Here is a 16,272-nt window from a genome sequence, read left to right on the forward strand (position 1 = left end):
AAAAAAAAAAAAAAAAAAGTTCATATCAAAGAACCATGCAACAACCCCCACCCCCAATGACTGGCAAAAAAACCCCAAAAACCTTATAATCTTTTGAGTAATTTTATAATTCTGTGTTGTTCCTTGGCGGTGACAGAGGTGACAGAGTCGTCCTATACCTATCCTTGACTACATGCTGAGTAAGCCTGTTATTGCTAACTAAGTCAGTGGAGAGGACGGGGCATGAGTGGATTTTACTGGGTAGGGGAGTGGTCTACAAAGACATTTAAAACGATTAAGAATTACACACCCATGGAGCTAGAAAGATGATTTAGCAGCTAAAAGCACTGACTACACTTGCAGAGGGCCTGAGTTTGTTTTCTAGTATCCACATGGTGGCTCCAACCATCTGCAATTCTAATCCCAAATGATCTGATATCCTCTTCTGGCATCTGTGTGTGTTACACATACAGAACACAAGCAAAACACACTTTTTTTTTTTTTTTGAAGTAACAACTGTGACTGGGAATGTAGGTCAGTTGGTAGAGTACTTATATAGCATTCAGAAAGGGTTTGAGCTCTGGCACTGCAAAATGTCAGGTGTGGTGGCACTAGCCTGTGATTCTAACATTTCAGAGGTAGAAGGAAGAGGATTGGAAGTTCAAGGTCATTCTACACACAGTGAGTTTCAGGCCAGCCTGGATTACAAGAGACCCTGTCTCAAAAACAGAAATTATACAACCAGTTCTGTTGACACACAACTGTAACATCCACACCGGGAAGTGTCAGGAAGGAGAATTGCAAAGCTTGAGCTGCAGCAAGACCCTGTATAAAAAGAAACAAATGGCAGGGAATGTATAGTTCATTGCTACAGCCTTCCCCTGCATACACAGGCCCCAAGCAACACACACTCTACAAGACTTAGCAACTGAAACATGTCACTGGTCAGCCTAAAGTGGCTAGAAGGAAGATGAGGGCTGGTGAGATGGCTCAGTGGGTAAAGGCTGGAGCCACCAAGCCTGATGACCTGGGACCGACCCTGGAAAGTTGTCCTTTGCCCTCCACATGCCTCTGTGGCATGAGCAATTCACACACATACTAAAAATAAAACATGAGAAGAACATAAAATAGAACACTCAGAATGTGCCAGGTGCTAAAAAAAGGGTTTTTTTTAATCTATCAGGTAGATGTGCTGGAGTCTCAGTTCTCACAGCTGCTTCATCAGATCAATTCTACGAGGGACTTTGAAAGCATCCGATTGGCACACGACCACTTCCTAAGCAATCTGCTGGCCCAATCCTTTATTTTGCTGAAGCCTGTAAGTAGGGGTGGTTGTTTGCTTAGCCTAATATGTTCCTATCAGCTCTTGGACTTGATGAGATGCGAAACTGTTCTTCATCGCATGGTCAATTCCATCTTTACATTTTTGACAACTTAAACTACAGTGTTAAAAGGGAACTAGAATGTTAAAGAGTGTGGTAAACAGAGATAAAAAGAACTTTATGTTTAAAACACACACACACACACACACACACACACACACACACCACAAGTGACCTACAGAAATTCAGGAATCTCCTTGACTCTACAGGAAAACAACAGAGCTCACTTTTCTTAGAAATCTGTTGGACCAGGATCAACCAGTCATTTGAAAGTTATTCTCATAGGTACATCGGGTCTAACGCTCTGGGTGTATGTCCATCTGCAAGTACATACATTTAGCTCTTCTGACAGCAACTCAACATTGACTACATATTAGAACGTGTGAAAAAAATCTAAGGCCAGAAAACACTTAAGTCAAACATGCAGATTGGGGTCTCAGCACCAATAACTGCAATCACACAAGCTGGCCCCAATCCCAAGGTGAAGCGTGCAACTCCAATAACCCTGGAGTGCTTATGCTTTCATCTCTGTGGTGAGCAAGTTGTACCAACCATAAATGGTATGGGCTTCTTTGAACTCTGGTATTTGGGGCTGTTACTTGCTACACCTAGAAGGAGTGACTTAAGCAGCTGCCACTCTCAAACAGTGGTTGGCACTGTTCTTGCATGGCATGGGTATATCCTTGAGGAAGAGCACCTTAGAACAACAGGTCATCATAATTGAAGTCTTTATTGAGTGCTTACTGTATGCAAGGCACTGGGGATACAAAGAGGTATAAGTCATGGCTCTGCCCTTAAGGAGCTCACAATCTAGTTGGAAAACAACAAGACATGTACATACAAAAGTCAGCAACAGCACGGGTGGCCCGACAATCACCAGTGAACAACACAGGTACTACAACAGAAGAAGGGTGGAGACCACTAAAGGCTGCAGTGGGGAAGGAGTAGTTCACAGAGAATGAGGCTTGAACTGTTACTAAAGAGAAGAGAATCCCAGGAAACAACACTCAGAGCTCAAAGGCAAGAGCATACTCAGTGGGTCTAAGGGAGGAGGGGTTAATGGTGACTAGAGCAAGGAGTCAGAGAAGCCGGCTGTCCCAAGAAGGGATGTTCATTCTGTGTGTTAGTTGGGAGGGCCAGACAGCTTTGAAGGTTGTGGTATCTCTGCTGAGATCAGACATGGGAGGTAGGCTGTTAAAAACTATTTTCCCAAACCTTGCATTTCTCAGCGATTTCTTCATTTCTTAACGCCAGCTATATTTTTGGATAGGTGTTTCACTGCCTGAATGAAATCCTAGATCTCTGTCACAGTTTTTGTTCACTGGTCAGTCAGAACCTAGGTCCACTGGATGAGCGTGGAGCGGCCCAGCTGAGCATTCTCGTGAAGGTGAGTCTGCCTAGCACTGAAAATACATACCTCTACCCCCACCTGTGGAGCAAGCAGTCTTTGCTCCGGGTCAATAAAGCGTTTTCCAGAACAGACATAGAAATGACAAGATAAAAAGATAAAAGCGCTGGTATCAGTGAGTTTGAAGATGAATATAATGTGCTGCCTCACAGTGTTCAGAAATAGTTCAGCCCTGAATAGTTTCTTCAGCCCACCAAGTATGCACTGGCTTTGTGCTCATTTTCTCACATCCCACTTCCTTCCCTGAACCAGCCTCCTATCTCACTTATAATTATAATCTCAGACTATATTTATCTCCTTGTAACAAAGCAAGATCACTGCAATCCCAGTATGTGGTGGAATATATTAATCTTAAATGAGCTGTTAAATTCCTACTAACGAGAAAGTACTTTCATGGGAGCCATGCATCTCACGGACATGTACTAAGAAGTCATGTTAAGAGCTGATAGAAATGGGAATATGGGAGGCCAGGTGGTCCTGCAAACATTTAAGCAAAGCTTTTCCAAAGACCCCCCTGGTGCCCAGTACTCTGCCTGGTCACTGACAGCTCGGGTCTCTCAACAGGGCTTTAGTCGCCAGTCTTCACTCCTGTTCAAGATTCTTTCCAGTGTTCGGAACCACCAGATCAACTCAGATTTGGCTCAGTTACTGCTCCGGCTAGACTATAATAAATACTATACCCAGGCTGGTGGGACTCTGGGCAGGTAGGAACAATTCATGGGGCACTTACTAGATTTGGAGGAGGGGGTTAATGAACAATAGAAGACCAAAATGCAACTCTGGCCATCATCTCCAGATTACCCTCATTTTATAAGCAAGGCTCAGAGATGTAGGAAGGGGTTGGGGGTATGGGAGTAGGGTGATCATGTTCCACAATTTTACTGGAATTTATTTTCTAGTGAAGTTCATCAGCATAGTAAATACTAAAGCTGAGGGTAAGTTCTGTGTTAGGCTATGTACTGCTATGTTCTAGGGGGCAGTCTGGCTTCCACTGCCTGCTCTGACATGTACTAGCAGCAGTGCGGCTGTGGTGCCATGCACTCTCTTCTAAACTTCCTTAAATCTAATACTGACATCCAGTGGTCATCGTCAGCTTCTTAAGAGAGCTGTGTTGTTGCCATGGTGTTAGCTCTATCTCAGATTGCCATGTTTCTTTGGAAGGCATGGCATTTAATGAAACTTTTTTTTCTTTTATAGTTTTGGGATGTAAAAGAAAACTCTGGTTCAAAAAATGAAACAGCCCTACCACGTTCTGATGTCTGTAACAAATCTCTCAAATCATTCATCAAATGCCTGCAGACTGCTGAAAGGGTCTTCTAGAAGAAATGCAGAGGTATAAAAATCCTTCCTACCATTCCTGTAGGGGAACTGGGGTCTGATATCCCTCTGCTGACCACACGAAGGCTTTTGAAGACATCTGTTGGGTGGGTTCATTGTGTAACCGGGGTTTATTGAACACTTACTATATTCCTATGGAAGACAAGCACAGTAAGCAGTGGCTTGGCTCATGTAAGAAGGAATCGCGCTCCTGAACAGGTCAGCTTCCGTGTCACCACCAAATGAGAAAACCCTTCAGACAGCCTCTTTCTGCACCTTGTAACTACACAGACTATCTTTATCCTTCCCCAAAATTTAAGATTTGAGTATCCTTTATCTGAAGAATTGAGCCAGTGGGTTCTAATTCTTTCGGACTAGTAAAAGGACAATTCTGGCTAAAGATGATAGAGGTCAAATTGTTTAGATTTAGAAACAATTTAGTTTTCACTGCAACCCAGTTTTCCCTCCTTAGACCTGCCACATGGGTTAAGGTTTTATGGTCAGGTAACCTAGCCACCACGGGCTGAGAACATACTAATGTTCTCATCAACATAAACAAAGAACACTTCATTGACATCCTTCCCTCCAAGCTGGACAAGAATGGAACATCCGGGCCTCAGCTTGTAGTCAGAGTCCTCTCTTCATCTACATTGTCTACCACCCACTATGAAAGCCTGAGCCCGTACTTGTCAACTATCCAGGAGGATCACCCCGACCTTGTTACCTCACCTCTAAAAGCCTGCTGCTTGTTTTTGTAAATAAAGTACTATTCAAACAGCCACACATACTCAATTTAGCTATTGTCTGTGATTGCTCACAGACAAGACAAGTTGTTGAGACAGACAAGTGTGGTCACAAAGCCTAAAAGTATTTACTATTTGGCACTATAGAAAAAATTAGACAAATGGCTTTATTTAGAGAATGAGAAGCCGTTCGTTAACAGGGATTATGATGATGAGTGTGAGGAAGGAATAACTTCCAACAGTTGTAACAACTGGTCACGTTCCCAGTAGCAGGTCATCTGTCAATAAACTCCTGATACCCAGAGCTCTCCCCAGTCCCACTCAACGTTAGCACTACTTACTGTTTACCTAGGCCCTCGCCTACTTTAAACTGTTTTTGGAAGTGTAACATTTTAGGTAGCCTGAGATAACCTTGACATTGACAGTGATGCCACAAAATAAAGCTCACTCGTCTATTTTTATCTCCCTTTGTTTGCTGTACTGCTAAAGTGACACGCCTGCTGACAACTTCAGAGGAGATCCTGTGTTTATCATGTTCTGAGATTAAGCTCAAAGAAACAGATGAAGACATCCCAGTTACTACAACCAAAGAGATTCAACATTTATTTTATCATAAAAGTCCAGCAAATAAAACTATGTACAAGGTCCATGCAAAGAATACAGTTACACACAAGACACACTTAAAACCTGATTAAAACACAATCTCCACAATAGCAGGGAATAAAACCAGTAAGACCAAGTATCTTTAGTGAGAAACATAATCATGTTTATATTTTGGATGTTGCTTGAATCCAATTCTCTCCCCAACAATGAGGCACTGGATCACCCATTCTTGTGAAACCACAGGCAGTTGCAAGGCTTCAGCACACTTGAGCACCGAGGCTGGGCATGAGGGGTCTGTCACCACCACATCAAATACCCCTAAAGCAATGTCTGTAAAAAGTAGGGGGAAGTGAATGAGGAAAGAACACTCAGTTTGGCTCACATTAAAAAGACAGGTGTGCCTGCTAACAAGTATTCCCTACTCTGCCAAACCAAAGCCCTCTACTATAGGTACTGTATGTTCATAATCTAAAATAAAAGTTGCAATCACCACGTCTGGCCTTGTAGAAGTATTGAATGGAAATACCACTGGAGACTATAGAAGCCTGAATAGCGCTATCCTTCACTTACGTCAACCTACCCTTTTTGAAGGTGGGACTTATCTTAAAAATGAGGACAGCCTTGGAATACACAGGCTAACAGGTGTGAGTCTAAGGACATCCCCGGAATGACTATGAAACACAGATGCTTTCCAGTACCTTTGTTATGGGCACTTGAATGGTGCTGCTTCACAGAGGCTGCCCCTCCAGTCATCAGGATCTCAGACCAGAGCTCCAAGAAGTTCTGTTGTTGATCTGACACCAAGAGGACCTTCAGATTCTGGAAAGGGTTTTCACGGGGTTGCCTGTGAAGGAGTTGGAGACAATGATTAGGAACTGGAAAGAAACTTAGTATGGCCCATCACATCTAACAACTCTGCAAAGGGAGTCCTTGTCTGTGCCTTCCTAGCTCTGCCATGTGTTGAACATGCTCTGCCTCACTTCTGGAGGAGGTATGCATTCTAGGAGCCCAGACTTTGCTAGTAAACAAATCAGGTTAGTCCCCTTCCCTCTCTAAGTTTAAAATTGAAACTTAATCCTAATTTCAATGCTTCCCCTACTGGGGAGCACTGACCACATACACTAATCTTCCACACATTCAGAAGGTTCCCAGTGAGGCTCTGGCAACCTTTACTGCTTTATTTCTTTAGTACTTTAACTGCTGATATTTCAAATTCATTCAAATTCTGACTTAGTCTATAGACATTCCAGTTTCTAGTAACACTTCAATTTCTCAACTAGACTTTCTTTCCAAATGCTAGCCTTCCTGTTGTCTCAGCTCTAAATGGGCTTCCAAACACTCACCAATCCAGAATTCGTTGCTCCTCAAGGCTATACCCAGCAGGCAGCAGATAATTACGATAGTTTTGAAGTTGGTTGGCATGGCAACTGTCATGGACCCAGACATGAGACACACAAGGAATGCCACTGGCAAGGCACAGGAAGTACTTCCGGGTTCGACAGTGCTGGTCCGCAATTAGGAGACACTGGTAGGCTGTGTTACACTAGAAGAAAAGACACCCAGCTGACTGGTCTGGTAGTGTTTAGGAAAACCTTTGCTGATTAGCTGCACCTAATGAGCCCTCGAAAACAGACTTCCAATTGGTGTCAAAAATACTATCTAGTCTGTTTTTGTACTAAAGGTTGTGTTGGCTCACTGAAAAGCCCAAACTGCTTCCAGTGACAGTTTGTTTCACCTACATCTTTTGGAAGGCCTAAATCTCAAGGGTCAACCATACCCAGTACCCCACCAATAGGCTTTCTACTGTATAAGTTCAATCTGTTGCTGTCTCTACAGAACCACTACCGCCTAACACAAGCTCTAGCGTCTCTTCTTTGTGTACACTGAAAATGCTGGGCTGGAGTAGCACACTGGCACAGTACCCTGCACTTCAGTAAGCCACCCAAACCCCTCTTGGGCCTCTTCTCAATACAGAAAGAAGGTGGCCACAAAATAAAGTCCTCACCTGGGCTTCATTGAAGTCTTCAAGGATGTACCCAGCTCCTGCTCGAAGCTGGCATTCTGTATACTGCTTGTTGAAAGGAGGAATTTCTAAAAATTCTGTATATGTAACAAAAATAATTATTTTTACTAAATACTTTAATGCCTATTTGTAACTGCTTCCTCTTATATTCTTCAGCTACTGGTGATTAGACAGATGCAGATTTACTAATGTATCTAAGGAACTGAACAGCCTGCATCACTCTCACTCAGTCAGCTTTCTGGACTATTCCAAGCAACAAACGCCTATGTAAAACTGCCTTGTGACGTCTGGTTTCAAGCGCTAACTTGTTAAAGCAACACTAGAAAAGCAAAATAGGCTGCAAACCATCTTTACTGTGATGTCAGACTGCTGCATGGAATTCAAGGGACTACTAATTCTGAGATCAGGCTAGGTCACTGCTTTTTCTTCCACTGTACATATCTGAATTCTGTTTGACAAGCCACATGTCCCACACTTGCTCTCAAAACCCAGCTGCCCGTCACAAGAACATCTCATATGCACCTTCCAAACCATATAAATCTAAGGGCAGCACCCAGATCACTTTTCCTGTGCCCTGTACATGTTTGAATGGCTGTAATTAGTGAGTAGAGTCATCATACAGCTTCAGCTATACCATTTTATGACAATCACATTTTCCTCATTTTAATTCCTTCTTGCAAGACTCAACATTAGTCAGAACTCTTTAACTTACAAAACAACAATCTAGTTCTCAAGCTTGGACAGATATCTGGAGACTATTGGCACTTACTATATACATTTGATCTACACATTCTCCTATACCACACACTTGCCAGACCTCTGAAATACATTCTACCGCCTGACCAAAGACTTCACCTAGACCTAAATTAATGTATGTGTGGAAGGAGTCACAGAGACAAAGTCTGGAGCAGAGCCTGGAAGAATGACCATCAGAGACTGCCTGCCATACTTGGGGATTCACCCCATAAACCACCACCAAACCCAGACACTAGGCAGATGCCAACAAGAGCCTGCTGACAGGAGCCTGATATAGCATTCTCCTGAGAGGCTCTGCCAGTGCAGTCATCCATTGAACGGAGCACAAGGTCCCCTATGAAGGAGCCAGAGAAATCCCAGGGAGCTGAAGGGGACTGAAGCCCCATAAGAAGGAACATCAATATAAACTGACCAGTATCCTCAGAGCTGCTTTTCGGAACTATACCACCAGTCAAAGAAATCACATGGTGGAACTAGTATCTATAATTATATTTTCTAGCAGAGGATGGCCTAGTCAGTTATCAATGGGAAGGGAGTCCCTTGGTCCTGTGAAGGCTCTATGCCCCAATATAGGGGAATGCTAGGACCAAGAATGGGAATGGGTGAGTTGAGAGCAGGGGAGAGGATGAGGTATTTTTGGAGGGGAAACTAGGAAAGGGGCTAACATTTGAAATGTAAATAGAGAAAATATCTAATAAAAAAGAATCACTAAAAAAAAATTAATGTATGTGGCATATAGACTTATTTTAATAAAAGGTCCAAGAAACGAAAGGGCCTAGAAACTAATTCTTGCCAAACTATTCTGGGCTGTAGACACCACAGTTCCCTTCTTACACTCAGAACAGAATGCATCCTCCACATGGGTTCTCTTAAGTAAATGCTAGAGCATAAACGAGGAAGGTGGCCGACCACAAGAAGCCTGCTGGATGTGGATAGTTACAGGAAGGTAAGCCAGCACTGTTCTAATCCAAGTCTGTCACTGTTGAAGCCCTTTAACTCTGATAGACTGACAGATTTTTATCATTCACTTTATGTAAGAAGAAGGGGAACTCTCTCCCTAGGCTACCAAGCCTGGTGACCTGAGTTTGATCCCCTGGGACCCCTTACATTGTCCCATGACCACCACACCTGTGCACAGGTACATATACATCCATGCATACATAAATCTATAGAGTGCACACCTGTGTGTAAATTAACAAAAAGATAACTACTACTCAGCTGCCTACCAAGACCATCTTGAGAACCACTCACTGAGAATGATTTTGTGAAAAGTCTACAAACCAGAAATAGGGTCCAAGTTAATTTTACTTATGTGGCCAGAATCAGTTACCACCTGCCTGGTGCACTACTCTACCTGAATGAAAAAAAGCATCCCTTCACAAAGTAAAAGGAAAGAGTGCAGAGGTCAGCACCCCAGGGACTCACCCTCCTCTTCTTCACTGCTTCCTGTAGGACCATCTAGCAGCTTAGAGCGACTGGCCAGCTTGTCACTGGTTGTAGCCATGGTGAGGAGAAAGGCATAGCCCAGAAACAAGGTCTTGTTGAGGGGCAAAGGCCCTCTTGGCTCTTCCAGGACAGAAGGCTCAACTATGTTGTCTCCAGTCTCACAGGGACTCACAAACTCTGCTGCCCCCACTGTTCCTAGGAAGGACAAGACAGTTACCAAAATGATGCACACAGATCACTACTTGAACAAAGGCCCAGCACCAGTGTGACCGGATAGGCCATGTCCTGGTAAGCTTTGTCTAAGCTATGACCCAAAGACCATTAATGCAGCCAATCACTCTAAATGGCCAACAAGCTAGGACCAAATTTACAATGAAGACTAATAACATTTAAATCTGACGTGACCATTACAGTGGGCAGTCTGTTGTTTCCTTATATGGAAATGAACTGGCACTACTTCTATAACATCAATTTCTAAGGCCACAGATTTCTAGAAACTAATTCTAGAAACCAAAGGTGGCTCTAGAACAGGAAAATGTAGTGTTGGGAAGTCTTCAACCACATTCACCACCCAGGTCTCTGACATTTTGAAGCAATCTTTAATGAGGAAGGAAAAAAACCAAAAAACTTTATTGCTGCCAAGAAGTGTCCCAATCAGATTCTCCCACCATACCTTAGACGCTCAACAGAGCAATGCCAAATACTCGGTGATCGAGTCTTTATGTGGAGGTGAAGCCACAACAAAATACCCCACCTCAACACCTGGGAAGGTAAGTGAGCCACCATTCCAGAACACCCATGCTAAGATGTGCCCCAGTAAGTCCTCCAGAAGGAAACGGATACCTACTGAAGCCGAATCAGGTTCACTAGGAGGCTAAGATGACGGCAGGTCATGCATGCCTCCTGAAATAAAACCAGGATCAGGAACAGTCAAGAGGCAGTAATACTATGCATTTGGCACTGGACTAAAGGCTCAGGTCTACCTAAATTTGAGATCTGGCTTATTCTGTCATGTTGAGAAAGTTACCTAACTTTTCTATCTTAGACTCTTCAAAAATATAGAAAGTGAATTCTAGCACACATGCTTTAAGAGATTATATAAGGGAATATGAGTGAAAATATTTAGGCCTCATGCCTAACTCAGTAAATATTTAAGGTTAGCTATTGCTGTTTTTAAATAACCTGAAATACATGGCAGTGGTATTAGGTGGTAAGCAGATGACACAACTCTAATAGGAAAAACAAAGATCTGGTTCTGGGACAAGGAATATGGAATGCCATCACAGTGCCAGCCTGAGGGACCCTACCCATAGAGACAGGACTTTACCTCTATCACAGAAGCCACCATGGCCAAGTCTGGGCCACCACAGACACTTGAACATCTGACTGAGTTTTTTTCACAATGAATAGGAGTGACTGAAAGGGATGGGCAGGGGAAAGGGAAGATGCAGGCTGAAGCACAAGCATTCTATAGGAAACTTGAGAAAGTGTGAGCACAAGATAGTGGGGGGAAAGATAGTGGAAACAAGGTCTACCAAGAAGCAGGAGATGGCAGAGGTTAAAATCTAAGAAATTCTACCCATTTTGATCCTACTTAAACTTCCATGCTTATATTCCCCCAAAGAGCCCACACGTAGTCTGTCTGTGATCAAGTCCCGCCCTCCTGCTGGGCCCTGAAGAGGACAGGGAATGGAGCTTATATTAGGATAACCTATAACTTGTAGCACCAGTCTGTGACAGCACAGGCAGGACATCTGCATGTACTAGGCTCCCATCTTACCAGGTTTCACGGTGGCAGACTTTCGACCTCGCTTAGCAGGGGAGCGTTCCTCTTCAGAAGTCGGAAGTTTCCTTTTGCCTGACGGGACTCCCATGGAAGTACGGGGACTCTCTGTGGTTTTACGTGTGGGCGTTGTGCTGCTGCTACTGGCGGCAGTGGGGGTGGCTGGGGAGCTGATGTTACTGCGCCGTTTCCGCTTTCCTTCCACCAAATTGTCTGGTGAGTAAGGCAAAGACTAGTGAGGTCAGGTTAAGGAAGAACCTGACCTGACGTGGAGAGTACTGTGCTCTTCGCACCCTCCCCAATCACGGAATGTCCTTTTAAAGTCACACATTTTATCTTTTCCAACACTGCCATGCCTGAGATAGATTTGCTCCCCGATAGGAGGGGAAAGGCCAGGAAAATCCTAGAGACTTTCTTTTTTTTTTTTTAAGATTTATTTATTTATTATATGTCAGTACACTGTAGCTGTCTTCAGACACTCCAGAAGAGGGCGCCAGATCTCGTTACGGATGGTTGTGAGCCACCATGTGGTTGCTGGGATTTGAACTCCGGACCTTCGGAAGAGCAGTCGGGTGCTCTTACCGACTGAGCCATCTCACCAGCCCCTCTGGANTTTTTTTTTTTTTTTTTTTGGTTTTTTCGAGACAGGGTTTCTCTGTATAGCCCTGGCTGTCCTGGAACTCACTTTGTAGACCAGGCTGGCCTCGAACTCAGAAATCCACCTGCCTCTGCCTCCCAAGTGCTGGGATTAAAGGCGTGCGCCACCACGCCCGGCTCCTAGAGACTTTCATTTGGTATTTGGAAGGGGGAAAAGTGTGGCTGTTACTAGAAAAGGACAGTCATTGCTATCCACTAACCCACTCAAAGGAGCCAGGCAATCATTCCTACTATCCTGGAAACCATCCCTCCCTTTAAGCGAAGCCTGGATCCACAGGCAGTTGTTCAGGAAAGTCTTACCTAAGCTGATATCGGCTGCCTTCGTGAGCGGTGTAACAGCTTCATATGGGCCAAGCCCATATTGCTCTCTCAGTCTGTTTCCTTGCTCCAAGGACAGAATGACTGCCATTCGTTTATACCACTTCCTTTGGCCTTCTTTTTCAATGCTGTAATATAGCTCCCCAGACTCCTTCCTATGTCCTTTCACCACTCCTGGAGATGACATTATAAAAGATACCATAATTGTAGGCTGTTGAGCAGCCTCTCAGAAGGGCTCTACAAAAGCAGGCTGAGGCAGGGAACCCAAAGAGCCAACAACCACGGGCTGAACTTGGCTGTCCCTGCCAAGTGGTTTACAACACTGGGGATATGTGTAGCCAATACAATAGGATTAGACAAGGTCTTCTGAGAGAAAGCAGCCTTTAGCTATAAAAGAAAGCTTCCCAAGACTGGACTGAGGGATTATTAGTGGCTCAGATGGATCTCCTGAAGTGAATGGCATGGTTTCTTAACGATCCTATAACAATCTCCTAAGCTTTCCCATTGTGGTTTCTTTGAAGTATGAATGAAAATGACAGGTGAAAATGACAATTCTAAGAAACCATGTATATGTTTGTCTACTGTACACAAAGTCAGGATGGAGAGAGCAAAGAAAGGGGAGATAAAGCCTGCTTCCCTGCTCTTCTCTACCCTACTGCTCTTTCCCTGATACACAGCTACAGACAATGCGTGGCTGAGTTAGAACTCAACAAACCTGAGTTTAGGCCTAGTTCTGTTATGTGAGGATTAGGTAGGCAAGATCTATGTCCAATTCTATGAAAAATAAAAGGGAAAAAAATAAAAACAAAAAACCACACTCCTTCCTACCAACCAATAAACAACATGTATCTCAAATACAACATAAAAACGGCACATCACTACTGATTTTTTCATTCTGGTGAACAGAAAGGTACACTTATTTCCATTAGCTTGTTTTCAATGAAGGTCTAAGGGACCTAGCTATCCCTACCAGGGAAAAGCAAGGAGGAGGAAGCAGGTCCTGGTTCTCTTTGCTGGGTCATACAACCAACTCCTTTACTCGGCTTGCTTGTCTCCTAGCTTAAATCTACTACCAAACTAAATCCTGAAGACCTCAGACTGATATATGCCCAAGGCCAGAAGGACACTCATCACTATGGAAGAGCTACTATAACTAGAAGCAGTGTGCTTGTGCTGCTTACTGACACTGGTAAATAGCCTCAACAAGTGGAATGCTGAATCCCTATCCCATGATGCACAATTCACTGCTGATACTAATCTATCTTCAAAGAGGCAAATATCAACCTCTAAGATGGCTTCATATCAGATGAAGACAATACATACAAACCATAAGCTACCAGTCCCATGTACTGCTCCTAAGTAATGCCACACAACCCATAGTGTTATCTAGTATTACAAGGTAAAGTGGCCCCAAAACACCAAAACAAGGGAGCAAAAAGCAGGTACTTGGGGAACCCTAGAACAAAAAAGCCCGGAGGCACCCAACAGAAAAGCTTGTCCTCCCAGTCTATCCATGTGCAATACAATATCCAGAAAGGATATTTCTAAAAGACAGTCAACACCATATAGCTAAGAAGCTATATTCACAGAATTAATATATGAAAAAGTAAAAGCACACACGAATACCTCACCATTGCCAACACTGGCTATTACAAAAAGGACAGTGACCTGAGACCCCCCGAAAAGACAAAACAAGAGCATCATTATTCAAATCAGAGGATGACACACAGCACGCCCTCTTCCTACGTTAAAATATCTCAGTGCACCACCAGTCTCCAGCTGAATTCTTATCAACACAGTCAGTGAGCATAAAAGTCAGAAGTGAAGCCTGGCATAGTAGCACACAGCTTTAATCCCAGGACTCAGGAGGCAGAGGCAGGGGGATCTCTGTTAGCTTGAGGCCAGCCTGATTTACAATGCAAGTTCCAGGACAGCCAGGGCACAAAAGGCAGGAGTGAAAGAAAGAATACAAAGGGGAAAACACTAATGCTGAAGTGGAAAGACCTGGAGAGTCTCTTACCTAGTGATAAAGACTCATACCACCAGTGATGTAGGGTGATGTCACATGCCTCCCTCACCCCATACATATGATATGATAGGAAGGGCACTTCACCCCTAATATTTTTACAATGAATTAAAAACAAAGTCATAACTCCAGTCCAATGTGAAAACATCAGACCTGATCTGAGAGACCATTCTATAAAATAGCTATTATCCCTCAAAACTGTCAAAGTCATGAAAAAACAAAGGACAGAAATTGCCACAAACCAGGAGACCAAACGAAACATGATGACTAAATGTAATGTGGTATCCTCAACTGGATCCTGAAACAAAGAAAGTACATTATAGAAAATATGGTAAAATCCAAATAAAGTTTGGAGTTTAGTTACCAGGGACTGAGACTGGCTTCTTGCTTCTGACAAAGTATCAGACTAATTTAGGACACTACGGATAGGGAGTGCTCGTCGAGGAGGAGACAGGGATCCTCCCTAACACCATTCTGTACTTGGCAATGTTTTCCTTAAGCCTTTAACTATTCCAAAATAAGTTTACTGAAAACCAAACTAGAAACCAAACAGTCAATGGCCAGGGTAAGCAATGTAATAGGAGTGGAATCTCTGACTTGTGAGATCCTGACCAACAGTGAGGCTGGGGAAGACAAGACTGTCCTGGTAACTGCTGACAGGAGGCACCAGCAGGCACAGTCCATCTGTAGGGACCTGCTTGTTTCATTACCTGCACTGAAATATTCATCTTCTGAGAGGGCTGTCACTTCAGTGTCCAGGGGGATGGGGTCACACAGGAGAATGTCTTTGCCCAGCACGTCACATTCGTACCCATCATCAAAGAGCAGCTTGTACTTTCCAGCCCCCACATCTCGGGTGATCTTCCCAGAGTAAAAGTAGCCATTGGATGACCACTTAGCTACAACACGGAGCCCCACAAAGCTGTTTCCTGAAGATGAGGAATCCAAGCCATCAGAGGAACCAGTAGCAGCCTGAAAAGGAATCTCTGGAGAATCACTCCGCCGCAAAGTACTAGAACTGGCATCCGTCCGTTTGGCAGAATCTGGCACACGAGGCATAATGCGGGTGAAGGACTTGTCATCTGGTGACATGCTAGGTGAAATATCTTCTACGCCCAACGGACCAGAGACAACTGTTTCTCTAAAGACAGGTAGAGAAGGAAGTGAGAGCAAGACAGAACCTACCTTCTGACTCTTTTCCCTTATAGATCTCTTCCCCATTCTTTATTAGCCCCATCACAGGCATGAGTCCAATCTCTCAGTGACCTCAGGCATCAGTGTGGGCCTCTCCTCTCCCTCTTGTACCTTACACACTCTCTATTCTCCTCTTCCCTCTACTACTATTTTTTGGCACTACCCAGGTACCTGGTTCCAGTGGTCCGAGAAGGTGGGCGGCCCCTTCGCCCACGCCCACGAGGTGTAACTGGAGCCTTCCCTCCCTGTCTGATGCCAAGGCCTGCATCACCATCTTCCTCACACACCGGTGCCCCTGTCTGACTGATCCCTTTTCTAGGACTAGAGAATGAAGACAGGTTAGTTTGATAGCAGCTGCTAAGGGGTACATCCTTTAACATCTCCCCAGGACTTCCAACTATATGTCAGGCAACACGCGCTGCTCCTCCAGGGCAATAGAACTTGGCTCACACCCATTAAAACTCATCACCAAAACCTCAGCTGAGGAGCAAGGGGGATGGGGAAAAAGGACTTTTTCCTGTATGAAAGTCTACTCCCTCCTGACATAGCTTCCTGCTGTTACTATTTTGCGATGCTACACCCATTTCTGCCCGACCTTCTATTCTACTTCAGGCTCTGGATACCCACAGAGCAGACC

General features: G+C 44.1%; 2 protein-coding genes across 10 annotated transcripts in view; one reads left to right on the top strand and one right to left on the bottom strand.

The window, feature by feature from the left end:
• The window catches only part of Tubgcp4 (tubulin gamma complex associated protein 4), a 29,790-nt gene extending 21,329 nt beyond the window's left edge, over window positions 1-8,461 (top strand). For 2 of the 5 annotated variants that reach the window (XR_003835721.1, XR_003835716.1), the window contains exons 15-19: window positions 1,163-1,297; window positions 2,632-2,748; window positions 3,334-3,473; window positions 3,967-4,102; window positions 5,319-5,924. Coding sequence is in view for 2 of the 5 variants with exons in the window: in XM_021156753.2 (XP_021012412.1) it covers window positions 1,163-1,297; window positions 2,632-2,748; window positions 3,334-3,473; window positions 3,967-3,979 (405 nt within the window). In the remaining 3 variants the exon portion in view is untranslated. The other 3 variants (XR_003835717.1, XM_021156753.2, XM_021156752.2) reach the window with 3 other exon arrangements.
• Window positions 5,406-16,272, bottom strand: part of Tp53bp1 (tumor protein p53 binding protein 1) — a 93,327-nt gene continuing 82,460 nt past the window's right edge. For 2 of the 5 annotated variants that reach the window (XM_029473425.1, XM_029473434.1), the window contains 9 exons: window positions 15,807-15,956; window positions 15,152-15,582; window positions 12,398-12,589; window positions 11,438-11,653; window positions 9,637-9,852; window positions 7,438-7,532; window positions 6,776-6,975; window positions 6,131-6,276; window positions 5,410-5,762 (listed from right to left, as the gene is read on the bottom strand). In XM_029473425.1, coding sequence (XP_029329285.1) covers window positions 5,575-5,762; window positions 6,131-6,276; window positions 6,776-6,975; window positions 7,438-7,532; window positions 9,637-9,852; window positions 11,438-11,653; window positions 12,398-12,589; window positions 15,152-15,582; window positions 15,807-15,956 — 1,834 coding nt within the window. In that variant the 3' untranslated portion in view covers window positions 5,410-5,574. Of the gene's footprint in view, window positions 5,763-6,130; window positions 6,277-6,775; window positions 6,976-7,437; window positions 7,533-9,636; window positions 9,853-10,504; window positions 10,561-11,437; window positions 11,654-12,397; window positions 12,590-15,151; window positions 15,583-15,806; window positions 15,957-16,272 lie in introns of those variants that run through there. The other 3 variants (XM_021156751.2, XM_029473427.1, XM_029473432.1) reach the window with 3 other exon arrangements.

Source organism: Mus caroli, chromosome 2 (assembly GCF_900094665.2).
Source record: "Mus caroli chromosome 2, CAROLI_EIJ_v1.1, whole genome shotgun sequence".
Taxonomy (NCBI): domain Eukaryota; kingdom Metazoa; phylum Chordata; class Mammalia; order Rodentia; family Muridae; genus Mus; species Mus caroli.